This window comes from Ranitomeya imitator, chromosome 1 (genome assembly GCF_032444005.1).
Source record: "Ranitomeya imitator isolate aRanImi1 chromosome 1, aRanImi1.pri, whole genome shotgun sequence".
NCBI lineage: Eukaryota > Metazoa > Chordata > Amphibia > Anura > Dendrobatidae > Ranitomeya > Ranitomeya imitator.
Window position 1 is genome coordinate 854,004,830 of NC_091282.1, and position 18,582 is coordinate 854,023,411.

At 43.3% G+C, this 18,582-nt stretch overlaps 1 protein-coding gene across 1 annotated transcript in view; it reads right to left on the minus strand.

Moving 5' to 3' along the window:
• Window positions 1-18,582, minus strand: part of LOC138648897 (serine-rich adhesin for platelets-like) — a 78,866-nt gene that overhangs the window by 21,934 nt on the left and 38,350 nt on the right. Inside the window, exons 4-5 of the mRNA XM_069738909.1 lie at window positions 6,014-6,106; window positions 5,530-5,622 (exon numbers count right to left, since the gene is read on the minus strand). Coding sequence (XP_069595010.1) covers window positions 5,530-5,622; window positions 6,014-6,106 — 186 coding nt within the window. The remainder of the gene's footprint in view (window positions 1-5,529; window positions 5,623-6,013; window positions 6,107-18,582) is intronic.

Here is an 18,582-nt window from a genome sequence, read left to right on the forward strand (position 1 = left end):
CACGGTTGTTGTTGAGGTTGTACTTGTTTTGGTTCCTGTTGTAGTCATTTCAAGGTTTGTGGCTTTCAAATCAGATGGAGAAGATTGATAAGATAGTGTTTGGCTTATTGCTGTTTTTTCTGGGTTTGCTATTAACAGTGATGTTGTTGGTGACGCTTTTAGTGAAGTTGTTAAATTTTTTGTTGTTGAACTTTCAGTTGTTGACATTATGATAGAAGAAACAAGTGGCAAGCTTGTTTGGCTTGTTGTTAATACACTTGTTACAGATGTAGTAGTTTCTCCATTTGTTAATAAAATACCAGTTGTAGTTCTGGGGTCCTTTGTTGTAAAAGCTGTTGCTTCTTTAACAGTTGTTGATACTTTTGCTTCAGAAGTTGCTTTTTCAGTTAGAACCAGTTTAATTGATTGTGTAGTTTCTGAAGTAGTTAATGGTATCATTGTTGTTGCTGAACTATTACTTGTTTTTATTCCTCTACTAGCTTTATTTGTGTTTATCAAGTCAGAAGTAGAAGACTGAGAAGAATGATTTGTTTTGGCTTATCGCTGAAGATATAGTTGTGTCTTGTGATAAAGTAATATCTGGGCTTCTTGTGCATAACAGTGATGTAGTAGGTATAGTATTTAGTGAAGTTGTTAGATCTTTAATTGTTAAGCTTTCAGTAATTGTCACTGTGGAGAAGGAAGTGACAAGTTTGTTTGGCTTAATGTTGCAATGCCTGTCAAAGATGAAGTTGTTTCTCCATTTGCTAACAAAGTAGTAGTTAAAATTCCTGATTCTTTTGTTGAAGAAACTGTTGTTTCTTCAGTGGTTGTTGATACCTTTGCTTCAGCGGTTGCAGTTCCAGTTAGCACCAGTTTAGTTGATTGTGTAGTCTCTAAATTAGTTAATGGCACCATGGTGGTTATTGTTGAGCTCGCACTTGTTTTTATTCCTGTAGTAGCTTTAGCATTTGTGCTTATCAAATCAGAAGTAGAGGATAGAGAAGAAAGAGTTGTTTGGCTTATTGCTGAGGATGTAGTTGTGTTTTGTGTTAAGGTCATTTCTGGGCTCGGTATTAACAGTGATGTAGAAAGTGCAGTTTTTAGTGAAGTTGTTAAATCTTTTATTGTTGAACTTTCAGTTGTTGTCACTGTAGTAGAAGAAGTGTCAAGCTTTGATCAATTTAGGTGTTGATAATTTTTTTCTGTGCATGATATCATAGTGCTGGGTTATATGAGTTCAAGATGACCTTTGTTAGATGTAATTTTACTTACTTTATTTTACTCTTTTTTATGGATACACATTATAGATGATTTCAAGGATTCTGTAACTGTGACTGATGTGTATGTGCTTGAAAATTATATGAACGAGTTCCTTCACTACTATAAGATTTAATGAGTAATCAAGGAAAAAGTGAGGGGGAAAGGAAAGGAAAACTTCCAGCACTCAGGGTACTGGAAATTTACTCTTCCTTTCCCCCTCCCTTGTTCCTTGATTACTCTGCTGATTGACCAAGCTTGGCAACCTGGACGACTCAGTGCACCGACTCCATGGACATTTTGGTATTGCTTGCAGTGTAGCAGTAAGGCTACGTTCAGATTAGCATTGCGCGCCGCTGCATCGGCAACGCAACGCACGACGCACGAAAAAACGCGTGCAAACGCACACAAAAAAGCTGCGTTTTGCGACGCGTGCGTCGTTTTTTTGACGAAATCGGACGCAAGAAAAATGCAACTTGTTGCGTTTTCTTGCGTCCGACGCTAGCGTCAAAAACGACGCACGTGTCGGAAAACGCAACAAGAAAAACGCATGCGTCCCCCATGTAAAACATAGGGGCGCATGACGGGTGCGTCGCCGCTGCGTTTCCCAACGCAGCGTCGGGAAACGCTAATCTGAACGTAGCCTAAGCTCATTTCCTTTAACATATTTTGTATAAGATTTAAGCCTAATGAACCAAGGGCTCTGTAAAAAAATGGCACAAAAACAAAACAACTTATACTCACCTATCAAACCAGTGTGTGCACTACACTCTGTACTATAAACCCAGGCAGGTCAACTGACATCAACATCCGGAGGGGGGCGTCAGATGACTGCTGCCACCAGTCAACAGCTGCTGATAATAAGAAGCTTTGATATTCTGTAAAGTTTGTTACTGTTTGGACTTTTATGATTGAGGAGAACTCCTTTAAAGAAATTGTCATGAACTAAGTTGTACTCTCCATGATACTTAAAGGGGTTTATCACACCGGCAAAAGTGCTGTCTATTTAATACAGAATGAAAAATTAAGCATTTTCACAAATGGATGTGTGTAAAAATAATGTTACTGTGCAGAGATATCTTGAAAATGGTACACCTGCTTTATCCTGTGTAATGGCTTATGCCCAACCATATAGCAGTGTTTTAGCAGCTAATCAGCACCTGGGGTTCATTTTGATCTAAAAATGGAGTGAGAGTGAATATTCTCTACTGATTGTGGTTGCCTGGGCTATTACAAACTTATATAGTTACTCCTCCCTGCCTGCTATGTACTATAGCAGGGGAGCTCGGGGCTCACCTTAATAAGTCACACCATTGTAGTACAACAAGCATAGTGGCTGAGCATATAAACTGAAAGAACAGTGTATCTGTTCAGCTACAGAGCTTGTTATACTGAACTGGTGTGATTTATTGAGGTGAGCTGAAAAGTCTTCTGCTATAGCACATACCATTGCTACTCAAATCGGACCGAGATTTAAATGCAATGCTCAAACTGACCGGCGGCTCTTTCCACCCGAGAGTGACAGCTGCATTGAAATGCATTAAGCTGACATGCTGGGATGGGAAGATCCGCCGGTCAGTCTGAGCATTGTTGTACAATCTTGGTCCAATGTAAAAAGCTGTCTGACTGCACCCTGAAGAAAGAATCAGGCAGGGAGGAGTAATGACATAAGCAAATAATAGCCTCTGCTAGTGCCATTAGTAGAGGATATTCACAACTCCCTCTTTCTGTTGTATCAGTGCAAATATCACATGCGGACCAGCAACTAATGCACCTCTAAATGTATAATACAAGCTGTTCTGCCCTGTATGCACACATGGATTTTTCCTCTCTGAACCCTGTTCACACAGGTAATATACAGATGATCAGGTTTTTAAATACATCAGATAGGGATTGCATACATTAGTTAGGACTGCTCTGATATGGGTATACCGTGAAGATTGGTAGAGCAGCTTAGTATACATTTTTTGCAAAAAACGTATCAACCAAATACCCTGTTATTTACATCTTTTACTAGCACTTGCGGATTACTGCAAACATTTTTTCAAACTGAGTGTTTTTGGTTTTACCATTCTCTTTTGTGTCTTCAGGTTTCTTGGTGGTGTGTGAACATGTTCTTACATACTTGTTCACTGTGCAAGTAGCCCATGTGTTCCTGTTTCCATGATTGTTCTCTTGTGTCTACAAGACTGGGGAGTTCCACCACTCCTCTTGGGCTAGCTGCACAAAAGCTGTTCTGCCCTGTATGCACACATGGATTTTTCCTCTCTGAACCCTGTTCACACAGGTAATATACAGATGATCAGGTTTTTAAATACATCAGATAGGGATTGCATACATTAGTTAGGACTGCTCTGATATGGGTATACCGTGAAGATTGGTAGAGCAGCTTAGTATACATTTTTTGCAAAAAACGTATCAACCAAATACCCTGTTATTTACATCTTTTACTAGCACTTGCGGATTACTGCAAACATTTTTTCAAACTGAGTGTTTTTGGTTTTACCATTCTCTTTTGTGTCTCTAAATGTATAATACAAGCTGCTACACAAGCAACTTTCAGTTTATTTCTGCAAAGCAACATTTTTTAAAAGCACATCCAATTGTAAAATGCTTAGTTTTCCATTATTATTATTATTTATTGTTATAGCGCCATTTGTTCCATGGCGCTTTACATGTGAGGAGGGGTATACATAATGAAAACAAGTACAATAATCTTAAACAATACAAGTCATAACTGGTACAGGAGGAATGAGGACCCTGCCCGCGAAGGCTCACAATCTACAAGGGATGGGTGAGAATACAGTAGGTGAGGGTAGAGATGGTCATGCAGCGGTTTGGTCGATTGGTGGTAACTTCAGGTTGTAGGCTTGTCTGAAGAGGTAGGTCTTCAGGTTCTTTTTGAAGGTTTCGATGGTAGGCGAGAGTCTGATGTGTTGTGGTAGAGGGTTCCAGAGTAGGGGTGATACGCGAGAGAAATCTTGTATACGATTGTGGGAAGAGGAGATAAGAGGGGAGTAGAGAAGGAGATCTTGTGAGGATCGGAGGTTGCGGGTAGGTAAGTACCGGGAGACGAGGTCACAGATGTATGGAGGAGACAGGTTGTGGATGGCTTTGTACGTCATGGTTAGGGTTTTGTAGTGGAGTCTCTGGGCAATGGGGAACCAGTGAAGGGATTGACAGAGGGGAGAGGCCGGGGAATAGCGGGGGGACAGGTGGATTAGTCGGGCAGCAGAGTTTAGAATAGATTGGAGGGGTGCGAGAGTGTTAGAGGGGAGGCCACAGAGCAGGAGGTTGCAGTAGTCAAGGCGAGAGATGATGAGGGCATGGACTAGGGTTTTTGCAGATTCATGGTTGAGGAATGAACGGATTCGTGAAATATTTTTGAGTTGAAGTCGGCAGGAAGTGGAAAGGGCTTTGATATGTGATTTGAAGGAGAGATCAGCGTCAAGGATTACCCCGAGGCAGCGAGCTTGTGGGACTGGGGATAGTGGGCAGCCATTTATTATTATCTATCGATTAGCACTTTTGCTATGGGAAATGCCTTTAAGAGTGCTGATGTCCTTGTAGTATGGTTAATTAGTGTCAATCAAACAAAATTGCTTATTAAGTTGGATACAAGTATTCTTAGAAGTTATGTTTTAATTGGTGTTGGTACTTTTGTACTAAACACCATTGTACACACAGTATGCTCAATTCTTCTTATATATTCTGTTGTTGTTAATAAAAATGCACCTGAATTCAAGGATTATGCACTTTATCAGCAGTTCCTATATCTTTTTACCTTTTATTTTGTAGTTATTTTCATGAAATGATCTCCAGCAATGATAGATTTTAGGATTTTCATATTTTGATATACGGTAAGCTTTTATTCCTTCATTGTGACTTTATACCATTTAATCATGGTCTACAGTGGGTTTTTTTTCGATTGCGACCAATGAAGTGTTAATGTTCTATAGATGCTTCAAGTACTGAACAAGTTCTGTTTTTTGATGATGCGTTAAAATATATGGACCTTTAAACTGAAAGATTTGGTAAAGTATGATATTTTTCGTTTGCATATGAAATAACTTTTATGCACGCAACTGTTCAAATTATATACATATTTCAGGCAAATCATTTTGTAATAACGTGATTTCGATGTTGGTGTACTTTCCAGTGGGCTGGATTCAATCATTGTTTGTCCAGCAGTTTAAGAATAGGTTTTTACAAATTTAAATTCATTAATTATTTGGAAATCAGTCCACAGACAAATGTAATAATATTCTACCGAATAGAAATGTTACTTACTTGCAGGACTTTGTGTAGTCTTTGTAGTTGGAATTGGAGACTGGGTTATTAGATTTGCTGTAACTGTTTGAGTTGTTTCTTCCATAACTGTAACTTATAACATATAAACAAACTTTATTAGTGTCTTTAGGCATTCTAAACATAATATTATTCCAAAAGGACATCAATTGATCAACAATTGTATGACATATAGTTGCTAAAAGCCCGAATTAGACTAAAGATGATTTGGCGGGATTGGCCATTCATTTACAGTGTATGGTACCTACTCAGATGATGTTGAGAGAGAGAAGGATCCGGTTTTTGAAATTTCTAAGGCCAATCCTTTTGTTTCATGGGAAGACAAGCTGTTGCCAAAGGAGTTTGGAAACGGCTTTCCAATAAGGAACACAGAAATGCTTGGACGAGCTGAGCATCTTTGTGTATGGGGGAGTTGGTCGGAGATAGCGGACAGTTATCTGAAGTGTAAAAGGATCTTTAATTTTACCTGTTGAGCTCTGTGAAGTTGGAATTGTTGATGTATTTACTGGAGCCTGGTTTACAGGGTTAACAGTAACCTTTTGGATTGGTGGTTCAGATACTGCAAAAAGAAAATTCTTAGAAAATAATACAATAATTTTATATTTAGCTATGTTACTAAAATGATTGATGTTTTTATGTTAGCTGTAGCCACCCAATTTTTCCCTCTACATATTCATTGTTTTGTTGTTTTTGTTTTTTTTCTGTGAATTTTTTTACATGTACCAATTTGTATAGTACCACCATCATACACCACCACAGTACTGATAAAAATAAACTGAGGACTAAATTGGCTTTTCTATGTTAGCGTGTCTTATGGCAGCAAAAGATATTTAGATATTTTGATTCTAATCATCCCCATACTCTTTAAAGTGTGTTGCCGGTTGAATAATTGTTTGTTATAGTTCTAAAAACGTGTATATGAAGAGGTGCTAGTCCGACCTTTGTACGGACATACGGACTGAGCAATGGGACAGCGCTCTCAAAGACACATACAAGTCAAATATTTCAATGGCTCTTCATGAGTCTTATTTTAAATTAATGGCAAGATGGTACTTAAGTGCTATCAGGTTGTTGCATATCATTCAGGAACACTGTCCCTTATGTTGGAGAGAATGTGGGCAACAAGGTAACCTCTATCACTTATTCTGTGGTTGTCCGAAAATAAAAAATCTTTGGTTTCAGATTTCGCGCCACATCAACTCCTTTTCTGAAAACGTTGTGATCACCCCTCAGAGGGCGCTTCTTTCCCTTGATAAGGAAAAATTTGACCCCTTGGTTGAAAATGTCATTATACATACAGTATCCTCCTAGTTGTTAAAAATACACTGGCATACTGGTGGAAAAAAACAGAACCACCCAAATTCTCAGATATTTTGGACAAAGTTCACCAGCACAGCACTCTGAAATTGAGATTTGCGATCAACAGTAATAGTGTCTACAAATATTCTAAGAAGTTAAAGATCTGGAATACTAAATTTCGAAACACATAAACTCCTGGTTATTTGCTAATGCATGAGGATGGTTTAAAATTGCCATTTTATATCTCTTTCCATGGAATTATGCACATTTAAGTGCACCTACTTATAACTTCCTTCAAATTGCAAACTAGTACTCGTTTGTTAGAGATTCTTATGAGGGTTCTCTAATTGTATTGATCCCTTCCTCTGTCCATTGTTAACCCTTCCCTTCCCCTCCTATACTTCCCTATTCCCGGTTTTATTATAAAATATAATAAAAATATTTAAAAAAGAATAATTGTTTGTTACGCAATTGCCTAACAAATAACCAAAATGCTGACACAGTCATATATATTTTAGTTCATATTGACCGTTATAAGTTCAGTGGCATCAAATGAAGTAGGAGAAAAGTAAGTTGAGATTGTAAGGGGTCCCGCTAGACGGACCAGCAGTGATCATAATATACTGACCACCAGTGATCATACATTTAGTGGAAAATTCCTTCATATTATGAAAACCAGAGGACTGCAAGCATTTTCTGCTTGAATCTCAACGACCAAACCCAGGTGATGATGGGGCATCACTAATGGTTGACAATGCTGTGGAAGCTGTAAAACAAGTTTTGCATTCTCACATTTCCTCATATTGTCACTTTCATGTTGAATACCCAAAGTGCATCGCCTAATTTGGCCTTTCAGGGTTCAGTGTTGATATTTGTTTATTCATTACTGCATTTTGAAAGATTCAACATTTTTCCTTAGACCAATGAGGATTTTTTGCAGAGCAAGGTTTGATTTTTAAGGTTCAAAATTAGTGTACATACATATAATTTCTTAACTTTACAAAAAAGTTTCACTGTGCAATGCAACGTATTAAAAAGTTTATCTGAGAAATTTGGTTATTTTTTGTATGGGGCTAAGAACTTATTGGCATATAGTTGATAACTACCTTCCTGTTCTGCCCGGCCATGATCTCCGCCAGCTTGGGTAGTGACTTTTCTGTTTCCTTTGACATCATATCAATAAAGCACCTCATTCTCTTCAGGGAGCAGGCACCATAGAATTGGCAGTAAATCAGTATGAAATCGGAAGAGACTCCTCATCGACATAGCAGAGTGAAAGATAAGAAGCTGCTTAGTTGATGTGGTGTCACCAGAAGTAGGAGAATTGCTGGCAGGAGTGGTCTGTGACCAAACTAAGTTAAAAAGGTCGTCGTCAAGCAGAAAAGGCAGGTAGATAGCAATTACCTACCCGAAAAATCTTAGCCCTGTACAAAAAAAATAGTCAAAGTCCTGGATAACCCCTTTTACTTTAATTTGTAATACATTATGATTGTGAGTATAACAAACATGTATATTTTTCATATGTTGTTACACTAGTATAATTGCATCCTGTTTTCTTAAAAAATATATATTACTTTTGTTGCACCATAAAAGATGTTTAAAGGGAAGGTACATCATTTGTAGATCATTAATAAATCAATGTAATGTAGCATAACATGCTGTTATAGCTAAGTTTTGATTGCATTTGAAATATATTTTGTGTGTTATAGGAGTTTAAAGACTGCACTGGAGGCTGATATCTTGCTTTCACAATAGCAGCACAACACTTTCAGTGTCGTAATACGGCACCACATGGTCATAGGAGATAACAGACTGACTCCGACCCTATCTATTGTAATAGAATTGTCACTACTGTGAACTGGGCACGCCTCTGTGAGCTGCACAATTCACAGTAGTGGGAGTGTTCTACTGCCATATTCATGGAGCCCCCGGATCTGCTAACATAAGCAATACTGCTTCCAGCAGAACAAATCCTAGATTGACAGAAGTAAAATGCAGGAAAAAAGCCGGGGCAGAGTATTAGAACTGCAAAGACATCAAGGAGGAACAGTGTACAGTGTACTGATCAGCATTAGAGTTGAGCGACCTTGACCTTTTTAGAGTCGAGCCGGGTTTTGCGAAACCCGACTATGTCCAAAGTCGGGTCGAGTGAAATCGGCCGATTATGACGTAAAGTCGGGATCGACCGAAACACGAAACCCAATGCAAGTCAATGGGGCAGCATAGTCGGCAGTGAGTGGGGGCCAGGAAAACACCTAGAGTGGCCATTTTAATGTCAAAACCATCCATTCTTCTTAATGAAGCTTGTCAAGCGTAATTTACCTTATAATAATTGGAAGGCATTTGAAATTGGGGGTCATTTGGCTAAAGTTGTGGGGGGTAGGGCTGGTTCAAGTAATTAGTGGGCCCAGGAAATCTGGACCACGTCACGGCAGTGGAGCAGGGAGAGGTAAGTATTTCAACTTTGCAAGTGCTGTGAACCTGAGCAAGCAGGGGGGGCCCACTCGTTGGCATTGGCACTGGCACAGGGCCCCTCAAAGTACAGCGGTGTGTTTGCACGGCGGGGGCGCCTCCCACCGGCAGCAACACTTTTGCGTACTATGAGAGGCCCTGTGCCAGTGACGTCGCCAACTAGTATTCCTCCCCCCACCTGATGAAGGAACCTGCACTTTCATCTGCACCTTCCTCTTTGTCCCCGTGTAAGGTGGTATGGTATGCGGGAAGAGCAACCTGACTTTCAGCAGGGTCACAATGTTGTTGTGTAGCGTGCACGGGGAATGTTGCGTTATGGGTCAATGTACCAGCAGACTCATCTATCACTGGCTGGGCAATGGGCACGATGAAGTGGAAACACAGATATAGGCCCAAAGAAGAAAGTGGGCTAAATGCAGTTCAAAATTGGTAACACAGGAATAACCAGGGGGCATTGCAGTGGAGGACAACTGGAATGAGAGGCTGACACAGAGAGTAGGGCCAAATCAGTAAGTAGTCGAAATGCAGTTCAAAATTGGCAACCGTAGTAAACAGGCGGCACAGCTTTGTTCAGTGGAGGAGAACAGCAAGGAGTGGCAGACACCGATAGTAGGCCCCAAACCAACTAGTACGCCAAATGCAGTTGTTCCATTTAACCACAATTTAATGAGAGCCTGAAGATAGAAGCTCAGGAAAGGCAACCTGGGGAACACCTTGGAGTGTAACACACCATCTCTCTCCACCCCATACCCATTTTGTATGGCCTAATGCAGTGTACTTTTCTACAACTACTAAACGAGAGTCGGAAGACCGAAGCAATGGCAAGGAAACCTGGGGAACACCTTAGAGTGTAACACACCCTCTCTCTACACCCCATACCCAATTTGAAGGCCTAATGCAGTGTAGTTTCCAAGAACTACTAAACGAGAGCCGGAAGATCGAAGCTCAGGAAAGGCAACCTGGGGAACACCTTGGAGTGTAACACACCCTCTCGCTACACCCCATACCCAATTTGAAGGCCTAATGCAGCGTAGTTTCCAACAACTACTAAACGAGAGCCGGAAGATCGAAGCTCAGGAAAGGCAACCTGGGGAACACCTTGGAGTGTAACAAACCCTCTCTCTACACCCCATACCCAATTTGTAGGCCTAATGCAGCGTAGTTTCCGACAACTACTAAACGAGAGCATGAAGATCGAAGCTCAGGAAAGGCAACCTGGGGAACACCTTGGAGTGTAACACACCCTCTCTCTACACCCCATACCCAATTTGTAGGCCTAATGCAGCGTAGTTTCCGACAACTACTAAACGAGAGCCGGAATATCGAAGCTCAGGAAAGGCAACCTGGGGAACACCTTGGAGTGTAACACACCCTCTCTCTACGCCCCATACCCAATTTGTAGGCCTAATGCAGCGTAGTTTCCGACAACTACTAAACGAGAGCCGGAATATCGAAGCTCAGGAAAGGCAACCTGGGGAACACCTTGGAGTGTAACACACCCTCTCTCTACACCCCATACCCAATTTGAAGGCCTAATGCAGTGTAGTTTCCAAGAACTACTAAACGAGAGCCGGAAGATCGAAGCTCAGGAAAGGCAACCTGGGGAACACCTTGGAGTGTAACACACCCTCTCGCTACACCCCATACCCAATTTGAAGGCCTAATGCAGCGTAGTTTCCAACAACTACTAAACGAGAGCCGGAAGATCGAAGCTCAGGAAAGGCAACCTGGGGAACACCTTGGAGTGGAACACACCATCTCTCTACACCCCATACCCAATTTGAAGGCCTAATGCAGAGTAGTTTCCAAGAACTACTAAACGAGAGCCGGAAGATCGAAGCTCAGGAAAGGCAACCTGGGGAACACCTTGGAGTGTAACACAACGTCTCTCTACACGACGGAAGGGCTGATTCTTAGGAAGGAAGGCTGTTGGAAATAAGCATTGCGCGTCCGAGGGTGATTATATTCTTATTAGGTATATACTCACCCTCGGACGCGCCCTGCTTCTTTATTTGGAATGAATGTTTATTTGCAATGTGGTGTTGACTTTCTCTATTATTTTGGTAATTAATGATTTTATTATTTTCATTATTTTGCATCTTCTCGGCAATAATATAAAGAAGACGCGACAGGACAACACTCGGTGGATGCCATATGTGTGTTTTCAATTTAAAAAAACTTTCAGTTAACTACTTGCAGGAGAAAGTAATTGTAGCTGGTGGCCATTTTTAGTACTGTACCAGATTAGAGTTGTGTGTTTGTTTTTAATGTTAAAATGTCTGCATTTGATATCTCACCAGTATTTTCTTTTTTATAAGCAAAATACTTATTTTTATATTTTCTGATGTTGGTTCCAGGGGTACACGGCCAGCAGTGCCCTGGTCAGTGTAGTAGTAGTTGAAAGAATGGACCGCAGACAGGCATCGAAGGCCTAAAATAATAACACATGGCTGTAGGCAATTTTAAATTGGTTCCAGGGGTACACGGACAGCAGTGGTGTGGTCAGTGGAGGCCTAGTGGAAGGAGTGACCGCAGACAGGCATCGAAGGCCTAAAATAATAACACATGGCTGTAGGCAATTTTAAATTGGTTCCAGGGGTACACGGGCAGCAGTGACCTGGTCAGTGTAGTAGTAGTTGAAAGAATGGACCGCAGACAGGCATCGAAGGCCTAAAATAAAAAAATTGGGCTGGCTGTAGGCAATTTTAAATTGGTTCCAGGGGTACACGGACAGCAGTGGTGTGGTCAGTGGAGGCCTAGTGGAAGGAGTGACCGCAGACAGGCATCGAAGGCCTAAAATAATAACACATGGCTGTAGGCAATTTTAAATTGGTTCCAGGGGTACACGGACAGCAGTGACCTGGTCAGTGTAGTAGTAGTTGAAAGAATGGACCGCAGACAGGCATCGAAGGCCTAAAATAAAAAAATTGGGCTGGCTGTAGGCAATTTTAAATTGGTTCCAGGGGTACACGGACAGCAGTGGTGTGGTCAGTGGAGGCCTAGTGGAAGGAGTGACCGCAGACAGGCATCGAAGGCCTAAAATAATAACACATGGCTGTAGGCAATTTTAAATTGGTTCCAGGGGTACACGGACAGCAGTGGTGTGGTCAGTGGAGGCCTAGTGGAAGGAGTGACCGCAGACAGGCATCGAAGGCCTAAAATAATAACACATGGCTGTAGGCAATTTTAAATTGGTTCCAGGGGTACACGGACAGCAGTGGTGTGGTCAGTGGAGGCCTAGTGGAAGGAGTGACCGCAGACAGGCATCGAAGGCCTAAAATAATAACACATGGCTGTAGGCAATTTTAAATTGGTTCCAGGGGTACACGGGCAGCAGTGACCTGGTCAGTGTAGTAGTAGTTGAAAGAATGGACCGCAGACAGGCATCGAAGGCCTAAAATAAAAAAATTGGGCTGGCTGTAGGCAATTTTAAATTGGTTCCAGGGGTACACGGACAGCAGTGGTGTGGTCAGTGGAGGCCTAGTGGAAGGAGTGACCGCAGACAGGCATCGAAGGCCTAAAATAATAACACATGGCTGTAGGCAATTTTAAATTGGTTCCAGGGGTACACGGACAGCAGTGACCTGGTCAGTGTAGTAGTAGTTGAAAGAATGGACCGCAGACAGGCATCGAAGGCCTAAAATAAAAAAATTGGGCTGGCTGTAGGCAATTTTAAATTGGTTCCAGGGGTACACGGACAGCAGTGGTGTGGTCAGTGGAGGCCTAGTGGAAGGAGTGACCGCAGACAGGCATCGAAGGCCTAAAATAATAACACATGGCTGTAGGCAATTTTAAATTGGTTCCAGGGGTACACGGACAGCAGTGGTGTGGTCAGTGGAGGCCTAGTGGAAGGAGTGACCGCAGACAGGCATCGAAGGCCTAAAATAATAACACATGGCTGTAGGCAATTTTAAATTGGTTCCAGGGGTACACGGACAGCAGTGGTGTGGTCAGTGGAGGCCTAGTGGAAGGAGTGACCGCAGACAGTCTTCGAAGGCCTAACATAACAAAATTGGGCTGACTGTAGGCACTTTTAAATTGGTTCCAGGGTAACACGGCCAGCAGTGGCCTGGTCAGTGTAGTAGTTGTAGAAAGAAGGGACCGCAGACAGGCTTCGAAGGCCTAACATAACAAAAATGTCAAAACAATGGTATTGTCAGTGCCAGGCATTGAAGGATGTCAGCGGCTAGACTACACATTGGTGAAGCTGTGAGAGATAATTTTGCTAGTGGTAGAGCACTGTTTGAGCTGGGGGGGGGAACTGTCTTGTGGCCGGCGGTACAGGCACAGGGCCCCTCATATTACAACGGTGTGTCTGACGTTGGGTGCGCACCACCACCGCCAGAGACACTTTATTGTACTATGAGGGACCCAGTGGCAGTGCCGTCGACCAAAAGCGGCCACACCCACCTCTTCAGACAAACAGCACTCTCAAGGGTCCAAGCGCAAAGTGGCGATAGCACGGCCCCGTGTGGGGAGTTTGGCCATTTCGTGAGGTGGAAACATGTCGTATGCTGGACAATCAGGTGAAGAAAATTACGAGATTGGAAAAGTCATTCAGAATAGTCCACAGGCAAGACCTTTTCATAGGAAAGCTAGGTGTCAGCCGGGCAGGGTGGGGCAAAAGATTTTGAAATCCAGTTGTGGTTCATTTTAATGAAGGTTAGATCATCTACATTTTGGGTAGCCAGACGAGTCCTTTTTTCTGTTAGTATTGAACCTGCAGCACTGAATACTCTTTCTGATAGGACACTAGCTGCCGGGCAAGCAAGCTCCTGCAATGCATATTCTGCCAATTCTGGCCAGGTGTCTAATTTGGATGCCCAGTAATCAAATGGGAATGACGGTTGAGGGAGAACGTCGATAAGGGATGAAAAATAGTTTGTAACCATACTGGACAAATGTTGTCTCCTGTCACTTTGAATTGATGCTGCAGTACCTGTCCTGTCTGCGGTCATAGAAAAATCACTCCACAACCTGGTCAGAAAACCCCTCTGTCCAACGCCACTTCTGATTTCTGCCCCTCTAACACCTCTGGTCTGCTGGCCCCTGGAGCTCGTGTGAGAACGATCACGGGCGCTGTGTGCAGGGAATGCCAGAAGCAAACGGTCAACAAGAGTTGATTGTTTTGTTGCTAATATTAGTTCCAAGTTCTCATGTGGCATAATATTTTGCAATTTGCCTTTATAGCGAGGATCAAGGAGGCAGGCCAACCAGTAATCGTCATCGTTCATCATTTTTGTAATGCGTGTGTCCCTTTTGAGGATACGCAAGGCATAATCCGCCATGTGGGCCAAAGTTCCCGTTGTCAAATCTGCGGTTGTGCTTGGTTGAGGGGCAGTTGCAGGCAAATCTACGTCACTTGTGTCCCTCAAAAAACCAGAACCCGGCCTTGCCACGCCACCAATTTCCCGTGCCCCCGGGAAAGCTTCCTCATTAAAAATATACTCATCCCCATCATCCTCCTCATCCTCCACCTCCTCTTCGCCCGGTACCTCGTCATGTACACTGCCCTGACCAGACAATCGCTGACTGTCATCAAGGCTTTCCTCTTCCTCTGGTGCAGACGCCTGATCCTTTATGTGCGTCAAACTTTGCATCAGCAGACGCATTAGGGGGATGCTCATGCTTATTATGGCGTTGTCTGCACTAACCAGCCGTGTGCATTCCTCAAAACACTGAAGGACTTGACACATGTCTTGAATCTTCGACCACTGCACACCTGACAACTCCATGTCTGCCATCCTACTGCCTGCCCGTGTATGTGTATCCTCCCACAAAAACATAACAGCCCGCCTCTGTTCGCACAGTCTCTGAAGCATGTGCAGTGTTGAGTTCCACCTTGTTGCAACGTCTATGATTAGGCGATGCTGGGGAAGGTTCAAAGAACGCTGATAGGTCTGCATACGGCTGGAGTGTACAGGCGAACGGCGGATATGTGCGCAAAGTCCACGCACTTTGAGGAGCAGGTCGGATAACCCCGGATAACTTTTCAGGAAGCACTGCACCACCAGGTTTAAGGTGTGAGCCAGGCAAGGAATGTGTTTCAGTTGGGAAAGGGAGATGGCAGCCATGAAATTCCTTCCGTTATCACTCACTACCTTGCCTGCCTCAAGATCTACAGTGCCCAGCCACGACTGCGTTTCTTGCTGCAAGAACTCGGACAGAACTTCCGCGGTGTGTCTATTGTCGCCCAAACACTTCATAGCCAATACAGCCTGCTGACGTATGCCAGTAGCTGCCCCATAATGGGAGACCTGGTGTGCAACAGTGGCAGGTGCGGATGGAGTGTTTGTGCGACTGCGGTCTGTGGACGAGCTCTTGCTTCTGCAGGAGGACGAGGAGGAGGAGGAGGAGGGGGTGCGAACGGCTACAGACAACTGTTTACTAGACCGTGGGCTAGGCAGAACTGTCCCAAACTTGCTGTCCCCTGTGGACCCTGAATCCACCACATTTACCCAGTGTGCCGTGATGGACACGTAACGTCCCTGGCCATGCCTACTGGTCCATGCATCTGTTGTCAGGTGCACCTTTGTGCTCACAGATTGCCTGAGTGCATGGACGATGCGCTCTTTAACATGCTGGTGGAGGGCTGGGATGGCTTTTCTGGAAAAAAAGTGTCGACTGGGTAGCTCGTAGCGTGGTACAGCGTAGTCCATCAGGTCTTTGAAAGCTTCGCTTTCAACTAACCGGTAGGGCATCATCTCTAACGAGATTAGTCTAGCTATGTGGGCGTTCAAACCCTGTGTACGCGGATGCGAGGCTAAGTATTTCCTTTTTCTAACCATAGTCTCATGTAGGGTGAGCTGGACTGGAGAGCTGGAGATCGTGGAACTAGCGGGGGTGCCGGTGGACATGGCAGACTGAGAGACGGTGGGAGATGGTATTGTTGCCGCCGGTGCCCTAGATGCAGTGTTTCCTACTACGAAACTGGTGATTCCCTGACCCTGACTGCTTTGGCCTGGCAAAGATACCTGCACAGATACAGCAGGTGGTGCGCTAAATGGTGGTCCTACACTGCCGGAAGGGATGTTGCGTTGATGACTAGCTTCATTGGCCGAGGGTGCAACAACCTTAAGGGACGTTTGGTAGTTAGTCCAAGCTTTCAAATGCATGGTGGTTAAATGTCTATGCATGCAACTAGTATTGAGACTTTTCAGATTCTGACCTCTGCTTAAGGAAGTAGAACATTTTTGACAGATGACTTTGCGCTGATCAATTGGATGTTGTTTAAAAAAATGCCAGACTGCACTCTTTCTAGCATCGGATACCTTTTCAGGCATTGCAGACTGAGCTTTAACCGGATGGCCACGCTGTCCTCCACCAGGTTTTGGCTTTGCCACGCGTTTTGGGCAAGATACGGGCCCGGCAGATGGAACCTGTGGCGATGTTGATGCCTGCTGCGGCCCCTCCTCCTCCTCTGCTTCAGAACTGCTGCCGCCTGCACCCTGTTCCCCCAATGGCTGCCAATCGGGGTCAAGAACTGGGTCATCTAATAACTCTTCTTGTACCTCCTGCGCAACTTCGTCTGTGTCACCGTGTCGTTCGGTGGTATAGCGTTCGTGATGGGGCAACATAGTCTCATCAGGGTCTGATTCTTGATCAGCACCCTGCGAGGGCAATGTTGTGGTCTGAGTCAAAGGACCAGCATAGTAGTCTGGCTGTGGCTGTGCGTCAGTGCACTCCATGTCAGATTCAATTTGTAATGGGCATGGACTGTTAACTGCTTCACTTTCTAAGCCAGGGACGGTATGTGTAAAGAGCTCCATGGAGTAACCCGTTGTGTCGCCTGCTGCATTCTTCTCTGTTGTTGTTTTTGCTGAAGAGGACAAGGAAGTGACTTGTCCCTGACCGTGAACATCCACTAACGACGCGCTGCTTTTACTTTTACCAGTTTCACGAGATGAGGCAAAAGAGCTAGAGGCTGAGTCAGCAAGATAAGCCAAAACTTGCTCTTGCTGCTCCGGCTTTAAAAGCGGTTTTCCTAATCCCAGAAAAGGGAGCGTTCGAGGCCTTGTGTAGCCGGACGACGAACCTGGCTCCACAGCTCCAGACTTAGGTGCAATATTTTTTCCCCCACGACCACCTGATGCTCCACCACTACCACTACCCTCATTACCAGCTGACAATGAACGCCCCCGGCCACGACCTCTTCCACTAGACTTCCTCATTGTTTTAAAAACGTAACCAAACTAACGTTATTTGTTGCAGTCACACAACTTACACGGTGAGCTATAACTTCAGTATGATTTAGCTACCCCTTTACAGGTTGGTGAGACCACAGCGAAAATCAGGCCCAATGTTACACACTCTTTTTTTGGTGGCTGCAAATTAGAGAGATGCCCCACACGCAGGACTGTCACTGAAGCACAAATGTTAATATTAATGTCACACTATTATTTTTTTTTTATTTTTATTTTTTTCAGGAACACTTTAGAAACCCCCAAAAAAAAAAAAAATAGATTTTTGCAGGGAGAATTTAGAAAACAAATGTAACAAACTATATGCTTTCTATGGGCCACTGAGTGAGAGATGACGCACACAGGAATCAGGAGTGGCACACAAGCCCAGAGGCCAATATTTTTCTACCAATGATTGATGTAGTTATTTTCTCTGGTAGATTTTAGAACCCAAATCAAGGAAAAAAAATATAGGCTTTCTATGGACCACAATTGGAGAGAGAGAGAGAGAGAGAGAGAGAGAGAGAGAGATGGCACACCCAGGAGTCAAGACTGGCACACAAGCAGAAAGGCCAATATTAATCTCCCACTGTTTTTTTGGTTGTTTTTTTTTTTTTTTTTTCAGGGAGACTTTAGAAATAAAAATAATAAAAAAAATATGATTTTATCAGGAAGAATTTAGAAACCAAATAAAATAAAATGATTTTTTCAGGGAGAATTTAGAAAACAAATAAAACCAAAAATATGCGTTCTATGGCCCACTGACTGAGAGAGAGAGAGAGATGGAACGCTTAGTACTGGCACACAAGCCCAAAGGGCAATATTAATCTCCCTTTTTTTTTCCAGGGAGAATTTCTGAAACCCAAAAAAAAAATAAAATAGGCTTTCTATGGCCCACTATTTGTGAGAGAGATGGGACGCTCAGGACTGGCACAGATGGCACGCTCAGGACTGGCACAGAAGCCCAGAGGCCAATATTAATCTCCCTTTTTTTCTGGGAGAATTTATAAAACCAAAAAAATATTTAAATAGGCTTTCTATGGCCCACTATTTGTGAGAGAGATGGCACGCTCAGGACTGGCAC